The 16,434-nt window shown below is 37.7% G+C and overlaps 1 protein-coding gene across 20 annotated transcripts in view; it reads left to right on the forward strand.

Moving 5' to 3' along the window:
• The window catches only part of TENM1 (teneurin transmembrane protein 1), a 773,006-nt gene that overhangs the window by 211,080 nt on the left and 545,492 nt on the right, over positions 1–16,434 (forward strand). For all 20 annotated transcript variants that reach the window (XM_087427630.1, XM_087427629.1, XM_087427639.1 and 17 more), the window contains one exon: positions 15,049–15,329. In XM_087427630.1, the coding sequence (XP_087283756.1) occupies positions 15,113–15,329 (217 nt within the window). In that variant the 5' untranslated portion in view covers positions 15,049–15,112. The remainder of the gene's footprint in view (positions 1–15,048; positions 15,330–16,434) is intronic.

The raw sequence follows: 16,434 nt of genomic DNA on the forward strand, positions 1-16,434 counted from the left end.
TACTTCTGCTCCCAATTGTTATACGTGAAACTTGAGAGAGTTACTGATAAAGTGCAAATTTCACTGAACTAATGCAGAAGATGGATGGCAATAGACAGCTATGATTAATACTTGCAATTTGCAAACTATGGAAGAAAGTGATATCTCTGATTGTTCAATACCTTATTTAAAGCCTATTACTTTTCAAGGTAGTATATTAAATTTGATGCTACATTTTGGATAAGTATGTTAATGCTAAAATTACTGTGAAATTTATAAAACCCCAATGGATTTCACTGTAAGAAAAATGAATTGAATATGATTGTTTACTTGGGGAAATAAGCAGTTATTGTTCTTCTCCAAAGAGTAAAAAAGCTTTTATACATTGAGTTACCTTCAATTTTCTTGAAGATTGTTCTCTATATTAAGTGTTTAACTGCTTTACATAATCCACCACAAAGGATATTGAGAAGTTACAAGAGAAAGATAATTTGAAACTACTTTAGGAAGTTGTTAGAGTTCCAAAAGAGATGGTGTGATGGAGATAGGTGTCACTACAACTCAGAGATGTATTATTATTTTCAAATTACTAAGGGATAGAGATGTGCTAAGTAGTTACACAATTAAAAAAAATCCCTGCCTCAATGAACTTGAAATATTAACCAGAGATTCTGGGCCCTCATTTTGGCAAGAACTAAGCTGTTGCCATTTGTCCAGTGGGATATTACAAAACACTCAATAAATCTACAAAATCATGATACATATATTTCCAGTCCCCAAGAACTTTGTCCAGACTTGTGTGTGTGTGTTCGTGTGTGTGTGTGTGTATGTGCACGTGTGTGTGGTTGTATGTGTGTAGTATATGGAAGAGTTTTGGAGTCTAGATTACCCAAGCAGCAATGGAAAATACTAAATGAGAGTAAATGTCCAAAATAATTGGTCTAATGTTCTGGATGTTTAGTTTTCTTTTAAAAACATTTGCCAAGTTAGAGTTTCTTTGTGGAGTCTGGTGACACCACCAACTATCCATTCACTAATTTTTCTTTCTCTCCTCTTGTCCCATATGATCTAGCATCAGTGTCCATAAAAATGCTAGGAGTTTCTAATCCAAAAATAATGACAAAAAATAAAGACACGAGAAGCCGGAAAAAACACAGATCATCTACAGAAAGGGATGTGAGATTAATTAATCATCACTAGTTGTGGAAGTAAGCGACTTCCATTTTTCTCTTTCAAAATGGCCCAAAGAGCCTGCAGAGGCGCCATGAGAACATCGACTGCAGCTGTTCTCATAACTGAGTCAAATCAGTTTTGGAGGAATATTTATTTTTCCAGGAGGGACCTTTCATCCTTCCATTGTAAGATTTTAAAAACTCTAATAGAACGATTAGCTTAAACAAACACATGCAAACCAATGTGGTAAACAGAATTTCATTTCAACTCTTGAGTGTTAGATCTCTGTTGTAATAGGATATCTATGTACCACAAAAGTAGTCTACTTTGAAAGCCATCATTTCCTGGATAAGAAGTCCCATATGCGGTACCTAAAATTCGCAGCCTGTCTCCTGAAAAATGATGATTTATTTCTCTTTTTATTTACTAAAACTTTATGCTTGTATCCATGAGACACCAAAATAACTGGCCAATTCATTGGCAAAGTCAAACTAGTGCTTTAGGCTTTATGTACCTAGCTAGGCTCTCCTCACACACAAATTGATGTTTCTTTTTTTAATAAAATTCAGTCAAACTATAATTTATTTTGTGAATAAATGAAGTCAATCAAACAGCTGCTGAATAATTAGATACTAACAAATTGTTTTCAGAAAAGCTCTTGGTTTTAACAAGTTTCTCATGTTTTTCTAAAACAGTTGATTTATGTGCAGCCGGTGATCCCGCTTTCCTCTTAGTGTAATGGTCATTCATCTAAAAAGGACAAAAATAAAAAGGGCAAACAACAGGGGCCGGCTCCGTGGCTTAGCGGTTGAGTGCGCGCGCTCTGATGCTGGCGGCCCGGGTTCGGATCCCGGGCGCGCCCCGAGGCACCACTTCTCCGTCCAACGCGAGGCCGAGTCCCACGTACAGCAACTAGAAGGATGTGAACCTATGACATACAACTATCTACTGGGGCTTTGGGGGGAAAAAAATGAATAAATAAAATCTTTAAAAAAAAAAAAAAGGGCAAACAACAGACTATGAAAGATAGTTTCAGCAAATATTATAGACAAAGGATTAATTTATTTGTTATATTGTACCAATATGGTTTAATTTTTTAAAAAACACACTAAGGTCCCCAGTAGATAAATGCACGAAAGCCAGGAATAGTTCATAAGGAGGGAAACAGAGCTAGCAAACACATGCAGAAAAAATTCAGCCTCACTAATAATCAAGGAAATGCAAACTAAAAGAAGAAGATACCTTTAATTTACTTATTTCAAATAGACATTAAAAAATGATACTCAAAGTTGGCGAGGGTACAATGAGAGGAGAGTGTTCCCACACATTGCTAATGACAGTGTAAATCATTACAATCCCCCAAAGCCACAAAAATGTTTAAATCTTTTGGCTCATTAATTCATCTTCTTGGAATCTACCCTAAGGAAATAATAAAAAATATTGAACTTGTTCATGTTATCTTTGTATGACTTCAGTTATAATACTTGCAAATGGGGAGGGAAGAATGTAAATACCCAAGAATAGGAGAATGGGTATATAAATTATGGTACATCCACTCTACATTGCTATTAAAAATGATGGTTACAGAAATTCTGTAGAAACGTGCAAAAATATCTAGAGTGAAGGAAGCAATGTGATGAATGGAAGGAAATGGACCGGAATGACAGCAGTCACTCTTACAAGCTGGTAGTATTATGGGGAAGATTTCTCCCTCAATTTTGTGAAGATTCGAGTGATTGTGTCACTTTTATAGCTTTTTTCCCTCCACAACAGTTCATTACTTGTTTCCTTAATAGAAGCAAAAAAAAGTGAGAGAAGAATCAGCCAATAGGCCACATTCCTGTTAAGGGCTTCCTAAGTAAGTACAGTGTTTTCTGAATCAGTCAATCTGCATTGATGTAAAAGGTCTTTATTGAGGAAAAATTATTATGATAATTCCAAAGAGTACTATCTTCTTTTGCTAACTATTCTCCAGGTACTTGGTGGCCTCATTTCCCCTGTCTTTTGTGCCATGAAGTCCTGTTCTCCTTGGGCAATGTCCTATGTACCCTTTGATTTTTCTTCGGGAGTCGAGTGAGCCTTGTTGGTGAAGACCCCAACCTATAAACAGCTTCTGTGAGTAGGACAGGCCTGTCTGTGCTGAGGGTAAACCAGGAGCAGTTTTCCATTTTGAGAGGACAGTATATATGATTAAGGATGAGAAATAGAAAGGAAATAACAGGATAGAGGAAGGATAAGGAGATTATCCCCAATGCATAGATATATACACAGACCCACAAATTCACAAGTAATATTTTAGTTAAACTACCCTATAATAGACTGGAATGTGTGTGAGAGGGTTGGAGACAGGGAGAGGAAAGGAAGGGAAGGGAGAGGAAGGGAGGGGGAATGATAAATAATGGAAACTTGGACTTGAATATACCCACCATTTTTTTGGCCAATCAATCTAAGCTTCCCTTCAATTTCATAGACAATCATGGGATTTTAGAGCTGGAAGAGCTCTTAGAGATAATCTGATCTCCTTATTTTACATTTAGAGAAACTAGAGGCCCTGAGAGAGGAGAGGTGATGTACGTTAGGCCACTCTGCCCGGTGTTCTCCTGAAAGACTATGTGACGTACTATCACGTGTCACTTAATGGACAGGGATGTGTTCTGAGAAATGCATTGTTCAGTGATTCTGTTGTTGTGCAAACATCATAGAGTCTACTTACACAAACCCAGATGGTATAGCCTACTACACACCTAGGCTATATGGCACTAATCTTATGGGACCACTGTCATATATGTGGTTCATCATTGACCGAAGCATTGTTATGTGGCGCATGACTATAGTGATTAAAAGTGTGACCTTTGGAGACAAATTGTATGAATTGAGATCTCAGCTCTACAGCTTACTAGCCATGTAACCTTAGACAAGTCACTTAACTGCTCTCTTCCTTGGTTTTTTTAATCTATAAAATGGGAATAAAAATAGTACCTACCTCATAGGGTGCTAAAAGAATTAAAGGAGAGGAGTGACATCAGCATCATGGCGGAGTGAGCTTTCCCGTGAACTCTTCCCCCACAAGATACAACAAAAGCAACAGCCACAGACCAACAACGGAATCCCAGACACTGAAAACCTAGAGCGGAGGGATCCACACTGCCGCACATCTGAGAGCGGAACGTGCTGGGCCCCCGGAGGAAGTGGGGAGAGAGGACTCAGAGGAGCCACAGGGCTACCATCAACATCTGAGCACCCCAGAGAGCAGATAAAGAGGGGCAAACAAGAAGCCCCCCACGTCAGGGACCCAGAGGGCAAAAGAGAGAGCTCCCCCCTCCCCGCAACCCGGAGTCTGCAGCTCGACCAGACCAGACCTAGCAATCCGAGGCAGTCCTGATCAAATGACTGGACCCGTGGATCACAGCGGGGAAAAAAAAAACAAAATTGTGGATCGCAGCAGAAAAACCGGGGCAGAACACAGGGGGCTTAGACTACACAGCCCTTTACCACCAGACAGTGGCGACAGGTGGAAATTGCAACCAGAGACTTCCAGGATGAGGAAAAACAAAACCAACACAGGAACCACAATGCAAAAATATATGAAATCACCAGACCAGAAACAAAATGACAAGCACCCAGAAATCAACCCCGAAGACACAGAAATCCATAAACTAAATGACAGAGATTTCAAAATAGCTATCATAAAAACACTCAACGAAATACGAGACAACACAGACAAAGAATTCAATGAGATTAGGAGTTTCTTCACAAAAGAGATTGAAATCATAAAGAAAAACCAATCAGTGCTGATGGAGATGAAGAACACAATGGAGGAGATAAAGGAGAATCTGGAATCTTTAAAGAACAGAGCTGACAATATGGAGGAAAGAATTAGTACTTTAGAGGATAGGAATACAGATATACTCCAGATGGAAGAAGAGAGAGAACTAAGACTAAAAAGAAATGAAGAAAGACTCCGAGAAATATCTGACTCTATTAGAAAATGTAACATAAGAATTATAGGTATTCCTGAGGGAGAGGAGAGGGAAAGAGGAACAGAGAGCCTATTCAAGGAAATAATAGCTGAAAATTTCCCAAATCTGGGGAAGGAGCAGGAAATACCAGTAAGTGAAGCCAACAGGACACCTATATACATTAACAGACAAAGGCCTTCACCACGACACCTAGTGGTAAGGCTAGCCAGGGTCAACGACAAAGAAACAATATTAAGGGCAGCTAGACAAAAACAAAAAATAACATTACAAAGGAACTCCCCATCAGGCTCTCAGCGGATTTCTCAACAGAAACTTTTCAGGCTAGAAGAGACTGGAATGATATATTCAAAATACTGAAAGACAAAAACTTTCAGCCAAGAATACTCTATCCAGCAAAAATATCCTTCAAATATGATGGAGAAATAGGAACTCTCCCAGATAAACAAAAGCTAAGGGAGTTCATGGCCACGAGACCCCCACTACAAGAAATACTCAAGAAGGCCCTCAGGTCTGAAAAAAAGAAGAGAAAGGGAACACAAAGCTTGGAGGAAGGAGAAAAGTAGGTAGACAAAATCAGAGAAATAGTAGATCTTTACCGGAATAGGTTAGAAACCACTTAAATACTAAACTCAAAGATCAAAGGAAGAAATTCACCAAAAATAAATTTAACCTCATCACTGTAAACACACAGCCACAACACAAGATAGAATAAGGTATAACAAGAGCAACTTAGAAGGGGAAGAGGAAAGTGACTGAATTGACATAGTATAAGGAAATAGGAGGCTATCAGATAATGGACTATCTCATACACAAGATCGTTTGCCCAAACCTCAAGGTAACCACTAAACAAATAATCAAAGCAAAACCACATATGATAAACAAAGAGAAAACTAGAAGAATCATAAGACAGAACAACCAAACTGAATTGGCAGTCCAAAACAAATGGGACAAGAAACAAAGGAAATGCAAAAGAACCAGAAAATAAGTGACAAAACAGCAACATTAAGCCCTCATATATCAATAATTACCCTAAATGTAAATGGATTGAACTCTCCAATCAAAAGATACAGAGTGGCAGGATGGATTAAAAAGCAAGACCCAACAATATGCTGCCTTCAGGAAACACATCTTAGCACTAAAGACAAGCACAGGCTCAGTGTGAAAGGATGGAAGACAATACTCCAAGCTAATGGAAAACAAAAGAAAGCAGGTGTTGCCATACTCATATCAGACAAAGTAGACTTCAAGATAAAACAGGTTAAGAAAGACAAAGAAGGGAAATATATAATGATAAAAGGGACACTACATCAAGAAGACATATCACTTATAAACATATATGCACCCACCATAGGAGCACCAATGTACATAAAGCAACTATTAACAAACCTAAAAGGAGACATCAACAACAACACAATAATAGTAGGGGATCTTAACACCCCACTTACAGCAATGGATAGATCATCCAGACAAAAAGTTAATAAAGAAATATTAGACTTAAATGAAAAACTGGACGAGATGGACCTAGTAGACATATACAGAGCACTCCATCCAAAAACAGCTGACTACACATTCTTCTCAAGCGTGCATGGAACATTCTCTAGGATAGACCATATGTTGGGAAACAAAGCAAGCCTCAATAAATTTAAGAAGATTGAAATCATAACAAGCATCTTTTCAGACTATAAGGCTATGATTCTGGAAATGAACCATGAAAAAAAAACTGGGAAAGTGACAAAAATGTGGAGATTAAACAACATGCTACTGAGCAACCAATGGATCATTGATGAAATTAAAGGAGAAATCAAAAACTATCTGGAAACAAACGAAAATGATAACATGCCATATCAAACCATATGGGATGCAGCAAAAGCGGTCCTGAGAGGGAAACTCATAGCGATACAAGCCCACCTTAACAAACAAGAAAAAGCCCTAATAGGCAACCTTAAATTATACCTAACAGAACTAGAAAAAGAAGAACAAACAAAGCCCAAAGCCAGCAGAAGGAGAGAAATAATAAAAATCAGAGCAGAAATAAATGATATTGAGACCAAAAAAACAGTAGAAAGGATTAATGAAACAAAGAGTTGGTTCTTCGAGAAGATAAACAAAATTGACAAACCCTTAGCCAGGCTTACTAAGAAAAAACGAGAAAAGGCTCAAGTAAATAAAATTAGAAACGAAAGAGGAGAAATTACAACGGATACCATGGAAATACAGAGGATTATAAGAGAATACTATGAGAAATTATATGCCAACAAATTGAACAATCTAGAAGAAATGGATAAATTCTTAGACTTATACAACCTCCCAAAATTGAACCAAGAAGAAATGGAGAATCTGAATAGACCAATAGCAAGTAAAGAGATTGAAATAGTAATCAAAAACCTCCCAAAAAATAAAAGTCCAGGACCAGATGGCTTCTCCAGTGAATTTTACCAAACATTCAAAGAAGATTTAATACCCATCCTCCTCAAACTATTCCAAAAAATAGAGGAAGATGGAACACTTCCTAAATCATTCTATGAGGCCTACATCACCCTGATACCAAAACCAGACAAAGACAATACAAAGAAAGAAAATTACAGGCCAATATCGCTGATGAAAATTGATGCAAAAATCCTCAACAAAATATTGGCAAACCGAATACAACAATACATTAAAAAGATCACACACCATGATCAAGTGGGATTTATACCAGGGACGCAGGGATGATTCAACATCCGCAAATCAATAAACGTGATACATCACATCAACAAAACAAAGAATAAAAACCATATGGTCATCTCAATAGACGCAGAGAAGGCATTTGACAAGATACAACATCCATTTATGATAAAAACTCTCAATAAAATGGGAATAGAAGGAAAGTACCTCAACATAATAAAGGCCATATATGACAAACCCACAGCTAACATCATACTCAACGGGGAAAGACTGAAAGCCATTCCTCTGAGAACAGGAACGAGGCAGGGCTGCCCACTCTCACCACTCCTGTTCAACATAGTACTGGAGGTTTTGGCCAGAGCAATTAGGCAAGAAAAAGGAATAAAAGGAATCCAAATAGGTAACGAAGAAGTGAAACTCTCACTATTTGCAGATGACATGATTGTATATATAGAAAACCCTAAAGAATCTGTTGGAAAACTATTAGAAACAATCAACAACTACAGCAAAGTTGCAGGGTACAAAATCAATCTACAAAAATCAGTTGCATTTCTGTATGCTAATAATGAACTAACAGACAGAGAGCTCAAGAAGATAATACCATTTACAATTGCATCAAAAAGAATAAAATACCTAGGAATAAATCTTACCAAGGAGGTGAAGGACCTATACAATGAGAACTACAAGACATTATTGAGGGAAATCCATGATGACATAAAGAAATGGAAAGATATCCCATGCACGTGGATTGGAAGAATAAACATAGTTAAAATGTCTATATTACCTAAAGCAATCTACAGATTCAATGCAATCCCAATCAGAATCCCAATGACATTCTTCACAGAAATAGAAAAAAGAATACTAAAATTTATATGGGGCAACAAAAGACCCCGAATAGCTAAAGAAATCCTAAAGAAAAAGAACAAAGCAGGAGGCATCACAATTCCTGACTTCAAAACATACTACAAAGCAATAGTAATCAAAACAGCATGGTACTGGTACAAAAACAGACACACAGATCAATGGAACAGAAATGAAAGCCCAGAAATAAAACCACACATATACGGACAGCTAATTTTCGACAAAGGTGCTAAGAACATGCAATGGAGAAAGGAAAGTCTCTTCAATAAATGGTGTTGGGAAAACTGGACAGCCACATGCAAAAGAATGAAAGTGGACCATGTGCTATCGCCATTCACAAAAATTAACTCAAAATGGATCAAAGACCTGAAGGTGAGACCTGAAACTATAAAACTCATAGAAGAAAATATAGGCAACACACTATTTGACGTGGGTTTTAAAGGAATCTTTTCGGATGACATGCCTACCCAGATTAGGGAAACTAAAGAAAAAATAAACAAGTGGGACTTTATCAGATTAAAGAGCTTTTATAAGACAAATGAAACCAGAATCAAGATGAACAAACAACCAACCAGCTGGGAGAGAATATTTGCAAAACATACATCTGACAAGGGCTTGATCTCCATAATATATAAAGAACTCACACAATTGAACAACAAAAAAACAAACAACCCGATCAAAAAATGGGCAGAGGAAATGAACAGACACTTCTCCAAGGAAGATATACAGATGGCCAATAGGCACATGAAAAGATGCTCAACATCACTAATCATCAGGGAAATGCAAATCAAAACAACACTAAGATACCACCTCACGCCTGTTAGAATGGCTATAATCACCAAGACAAAAAACAACAAATGTTGGAGAGGATGTGGAGAAACAGGAACCCTCATACACAGCTGGTGGGAATGCAAATTGGTGCAGCCTCTATGGAAAACAGTATGGAGATTCCTCAAAGAATTAAAAATAGAGATACCCTATGATCCAGCCATCCCACTACTGGGAATCTATCCAACGCACCTGAAATCAACAATCCAAAGAGGCTTATGCACCCCTATGTTCATTGCAGCATTATTCACCATAGCCAAGAAGTGGAAGCAACCTAAGTGTCCCTCGACTGACGATTGGATTAAGAAAATGTGGTATATATATACAATGGAATACTACTCTGCCATAAAAAAAGACAAAATCGTCCCAACAACATGGATGGGCCTGGAGCGTATTATGTTAAGTGAAATAAGCCAGAAAAAGAAAGACAAATACTGTATGATCTCACTCATATGTGGAATATAAACCAACACATGGACAGAGAAAACTGGACTGTGGTTACCAGGGCAGTGGGGGTGGGGGGTGGGCACAAGGGGTGAAGGGAGTCATATATGTGGTGATGGACAAACAAAAATGTACAACCCAAAATTTCACAATGTTAGAAACCATTAAAACATCAATAAAAAAAAAATGAATTAAAGGAGTTAATATATGAAAAGCACTTACAACAGTGCTTGCTAGGCCTGGTACCTGATAACTGCCATATGAGTTAGCTGCTGCTGCTGCTGTTGTTGTTGTGATAATTCTGCCATTCCAAGGCCAATGATTTCCACATACAAAGTTGTCTCTCCATAGCCTTATGATGACTAAAGAAATAAACATAGACCTCCATGGGTCTCCTCTGAAGTCACCTTGGAGTTTATCTTGTTAGCAAGTAGAAAGTGGAAAACACAAGGGTAAAACCACAGGTGGTGACATTTGGATTTATACTATGTGATCTATCTGAATGGATCTTCTGCAGTAGCAAAGATAATTGACTTTTTTGTTTTTCACTCTGTTCCATAGCAGTATGCATTTTACCAATACAGTTGATTTTTTTTTAAGTTTATCATCAAAATCATAGAGAAATAAAAAATTGCTTTGACGTGAATAGCATTGTGTGTACGTTTGGTTTTACTGTGAGTTGACAGTATCATCATCACGTCTAAATAACGTTTGCTTGTCAGTGGACCTCCAGGATGCCATGGTGGCCACTGAATGAAAAAGTCAATTAAGCAAATACAAACCTATCCTTTACCTTAGAGTATTTGGAACAACATCTCTTCAGAATTATTGTGCTTTCAAACTTTGTTGGATCTAAAATATTAGTCTTTTTCTTAATATTTTCCCACTTTTTTATTTTCAAAAAGCCAACTGTTTGTGAGTAAAGTCAAGCTCTGCCTTTCAAGACTTTAGTAAATATCACAGTTGTATATTTCACAGCTCTAGGCGCGCAGAGTTATTTGTGCCTCCATGTCGTGTGCCTAAAGGGAACTGGAATGTATCTTCTGCCATCTGGGTCCACTGACACAAATTTTAAGATAAGACGTTGTGGTTGAAGGTTACGGAGAAGGGAAGGATTATTTTCTCTTGGTTTATACCAATTTGTGGTTTAAAGGAAGATTGCTTCCAAGGACACTCAATAACCTTGAATAGATGTGACATTCCTAGCTGATTCATGGCTGTGAATAGCTGTGATTAGAACTTCAAGAATGGTTCAAAATGGCTACAGGAATATTTTCTCTCTCTGTCTCTCTCTCATACACTCACTCAGGAGTTTTCATGTTGCAAATAAACATACTGAGGGAAAAGAGAATGTCTAGATTTCCATACATAAAAATAAGGGTGATTTTAACATGATAGATCATAGTTGCTAAAACACAACATTAGGCATTAGAAGTGAGATGTTTTGCATTTTTAAATTTAACATGTTAGGTTTGAGTGGTGTTAAGATAAGTGTAAATTCATACCCAACTGAGGCTTAAGAGGGAGTGTTATTTTGGCCATACCTCTGCTAGGTTAAGCTCAATCAGAGTGAACCAAACTTGACTAAAGGAGCAAGTGAGAGATGGGGAAGTGTGCTTTAGAAAATAAAATAATATCTATTTATCTCTATATCATAACAGAAAGCATTTTATTAAGTTATTTTTAATTATAAGATCCCTGATTGATATGTTTGCATTATCAGTGTCCTTATGTGGAAAATAACTCTCCATCCCTACTAGGTAATTTTTCATTCTTTAATGAACAAAGAACTGTATGTGTTGATGAAATGAAGTTAGATGAATTTTATTGATGCCTCTTTTTCTGGGTGAAAGTCCAATACTCAGCTGCAAAGATACATCTCTGGAAGTCTGGTATTGGTACATTTCCCAATTTGTGCTGTTTGCAGCAAAGTCAAGGCCTAAAATGCAGACGCCTGTCCACCTTCTGAAGAACATGCTATGGGAACCTAAGAAGAAAGAGGTTTAAATTGGCCTTATGACATAGATGCTCAATGGAATTTCAGTGGTTGTGGTGATGGTGTTGGTGATGAACAAATAAGCTAAATCAAGTACAGTCCTTTCTCAATATTTTCATCTTTGGTGCTCAAACATTACTTTGTCTTTCTTTATAAAGAGTCATTTCATTCTGCTTTGTGTTAGAGTTGTTTATTTATCACTTGCATAAGATTGTTAAATTCCTTGGGGGCAGAGACTATGGCCTATTCATTTCCACATTCTCTCTAGCCCCTCTTGTGAATGCTGGGCAATGGTTTCTTCAATTCATTCAACAAGTATTGATCAAATGTCCACTATATGCCAGCACCGTTCTTATTCTGGGAATATAGCAATGAATAGAACAGATAAAAATACCTACCTTCATTGAGCTTATGTTTTAGTGGGGAGAGATACATGGCAGACAATAAACAAATAAGCAAAATATATAGTGTGTCATTTGGTGACAAATGCTATGAAAAACAGGAAAGAAGATGAGAAGTGACATTTTTTGGTGGTTTACAATGGGAGGTTGCAAAGGCCCTGAGGTGGAAACGTGCTTGGTATTTTCAGAGACAGCAAGGAGGCTAGTATGTTAGAGTGCATAAGGATTACATGTGAAAGACAGGAATCAAGGATGACTTTAAGGTCTGTGGCCTTAGCAAACAGAAGAACAGAGTTGCCATTTACCAAGATGGAGCAGACTATGAGAGGAACAGGTTTGGGAAGGGATGGGAATCAGGAGCTCAGGAGTTTTGAACATATTAAGTTTGAGATGCCTTTTAAATATCCAAGTAGAGATATTGAGTAGGCAGCTGGATATCCAAATCTGTGGCTCAGGGGAGAGACCTATGCTGGAGCTATAAATTTGGGAGTGTGTAGACAGTATATGAAGCCATGAGATGGCATGAGATTAGATTGTTGTTGAATCATCAGCATATATTCATTTATAATACTTTATCTGCTTTCTCTCCAAGTATGCTCATCTCTGATATTAATTCAAACCAAACTAGGTATCTCTGGAGACCATTTATGGAATTTGTAGGTTTAGGAGTTAAATAGTTTTGTCGGGGGAAGAGGGAGAATCTCCCTCTGCCCTTTTCCTTAAGGTTCTTATGGCTGGCCAAATAATTAACAAGACAGGTTAGCAGGAGAAAATAATACTAAGTTTAATAACATGTATACATGGGAGAAAGCAGGGACACTGCGTTTCTCAACACAATAGCAGAAATTTTCGTCTTAAATACCATGTTCAGCCAACGACAAAGGAGGATGTTGGGGGTGGGGGGAGTCAGTTACAGGAGATTACCACTAAAGCACAGTAAACAAGAGTAAGGTTATTATGCAGATTTAAGGCCTCACCTTCCAGATTGATAAACCTCTAGAAATGAGGCCATCCCCCCCTCTTCCCAAAACAGAGAGGAGGATACCTTTACAAATGGAGATTTCCCTTATAAATGTAAATGATTGTCTGGCAACTCCTCGCAGGGCCATCCAGAGAATGTGGCCAGAGAGACAGAACTTCTGATAAGATGGGCTTGTTGGTGCCTTTCCTATTGTAACATTTATCCTACGTTATCTTTACAGCCATCATGATAGATCTGTTCCAGGAAGGAGCCACCATGTCAAGTTCTTTAGGCAGTTAGTGGGGGAGGTCAAATGTCCCTAGAGAAAACAACCAAGGTAAAGAGATATATTTCAGGGTGGCCAAATCTTGATCTCCCACAGTTTCTACTATGTGTGTGCCTAGAGTAATGCTAAGTGGTATAGGGGATATACAGAATCATAGGACTCAAATTCTGCCTTCCAGGACCTTAACATTTGGTTAGGAAAATAAGACTTCGACTTGTGAAACTGTTCACACTACAAACCAATATGTACCACTGAATGCATATCAGTCAATCCACAAGCTTTATTGAGTGATTTCCGTGTTCTGTGTGTTTGCTCTACATGCAATAGAAATTTAAAAAGGTAGGTATCGTACGTGGTAGAGGAGCCATCATCTAGATGTCTGTAGATTTCTTTGAAAATATGTAAGGTGAAGAGCTAAAGAAAAATAAAGGAGTCCATTTCACTGCAAAATAAAATCATAAAGTCATTTGGTTTCAAGCTAGGTTTTTTTGAACATCGTATGAAAGGACCAAGTTGCAAAGTTGCAGCAGTGGATGAAAATGATGATAAAATAATGTAAAGAATGAAAATAAGTATAGGGCTTTAAACTTTTCAGAGAACTTGGACATCTCGGATGGCATTTGATCTTCTCAAACCTCTCTGTGCTAAGTAAGGCAGATAATGCCTCTACTGGCCCTAAGAGCCTTAGTGGCTCCTAGCTCAGCATTCTGTGGGGAAGGGAGGTTCTTTCAGTGATTTATCATGAAGTTTAAAATTTCTATTTCTAAACCCGATTTAGATCCTGCTGTTCCTATACCAGTATACTCTCCAGAAGTGTTGTTTACATCCTCTCGGTACTATGGAGAACAAAAATTTACCACTGCCTAACTCATTAAAAATGCTTTGCAAGCCTGAGGCTCAAAAGCCACAATATGAACAGAAAGAGCTCAGCCCCCCTCAAGGACACTTTATTTCATGAGCCTTTCTCACAAAGAATCCTTCCTTTCCTCAGAGCCCCTTTCTTAAATGCAACATTAAACCAGAGTCAAGAATGTATTTTTTCTGAATGTAGTTTTCTTACCAGTTTTCATTTCAAATGTGGAATGTGCTGGGTTAATATTTGTACTCCTGGCCACTTTCAAGTCTTATAATGTTTTTTTTTAATCTAACCACTGACTTGAACATTAAAAACGTGAGCACACCATAGAATAACAATGTCCTTTATTTGCATTCCAATACAAATATTTGTGAAGGCTGTCTTTCTTTTACTCTGAGTGTTTTCTGATGCTGCAACCTACAGCTTAATCCTAAATGCTTGACAATATATGCATGTAACACAGAGTATTATTATTGCCTCCGGCTAGCTTCATGTCATCTAGTTTGTCTTTTGCTCCACTCCTTTGATAGCATTATCAGGACCAATTGTGAATCTGCCAGATACATTTCCTTGCAAAGAGACAAATCTAAGACGGCTTGTGTTTTTTCCTCTCTTCCAGGACTGCTTACATTAAAGGAGTTCCTCTTCCTTTTTTTCATGATACTGAGCTTGATTAATCAGAGATGGAGCAAACGGACTGCAAACCCTACCAGCCTCTGTCAAAAGTCAAGCATGAAATGGATCTAGCTTATACCAGTTCTTCTGATGAGAGTGAAGATGGAAGAAAACCAAGACAGTCATACAACTCCAGAGAAACTCTGCATGAGTATAACCAAGAACTGAGGATGAATTACAATAGCCAGAGTAGGAAGAGGAAAGAAGTAGAGAAATCTACTCAAGGTATATTTTTATTGGATTTTTATAACTAATATTATTTCTCATTTGCGAATACTTGTGTGCATAAACTTATGTTTCAAAAACAAATTTGCTGATGTTAACTGGTTAATAATTCACACCGCTTACACGTGCTTAGTGAATCTGTTTCATATGCCACCACAGCTGAGGTTGTAGGTTACATGTGCTTTTTACGGATTATGCGTGAATTTGGATGCCACAATCCTCTTATCAGAGCATTCAAAATTTGTCTAATCCTACAAATAGCCTTTTACAGACTGAAGGATAAATAATTTATAGTAAGATGAAAAGTAAACAGCTAAGTGCTTTTCAAGCTGTTGCCTATATGGGACAAAAGTCTCAAATAAATATTTGGTTTCTAAAAGAGCTTTAGAAAGGTTAGTGGAGACCACCAAACAAGGGTCCAGAAAGTCTGTTAACAGAATGCTGAAACCTTGAGCAGCACAGTCCTAAGGAAAAGTAAGAATTTGTGAAACCCTTCCTACTACAGCCATAATGTGGAGCATATCCTTTGGACAGCCTTGGTTTCTCAATTATGGATTGAAAGACAGTTTATAACAAGTAGAAAATAGGTAGATAGAAATATGTTCTCCTTATTTCTTTTCAATTGGTAGATAAGCAGTATTAGACACTATTTTAACTACATAGAATAAAAGATATTGACATTGGCACACGTTACTTTTTTTTTAAGAATAAGTCAATGCTGAGATGAAACAAAAAATAGATTTGACTGTCTAGATCACTGGTTCTCAAAGTGTGAACCCTGGGCCAGCAGCAGCAGCATCACCCAGGGAACTTATTAGAAATGCAAATTCTCAGGCCCTACCCCAGACCTACTGAATCAGAAATGCTGAGAGTGGGACCCAGCAGTCTGTGGTTTTATAAGCCCTGCAGGGGATTCTGATGCACCCTCAAATTTGAGAACCCTGCTCCACCCTTTGAAATCTCTTTTATTCAAATGGCTTCAGTGATCACATCTATTTTGGTGACTTCCAAATATTTATCTTCAGCCCTATCCTCTTTCCTGAGTCTAGTCCTAAATTTCCAGTTACCTGCTGGACATTTCCAAATGAATAACCCACTGGCAACT

Source organism: Ceratotherium simum, chromosome X (genome assembly GCF_057802395.1).
Source record: "Ceratotherium simum simum isolate JZ-2026a chromosome X, ASM5780239v1, whole genome shotgun sequence".
Taxonomy (NCBI): Eukaryota; Metazoa; Chordata; class Mammalia; order Perissodactyla; family Rhinocerotidae; genus Ceratotherium; species Ceratotherium simum.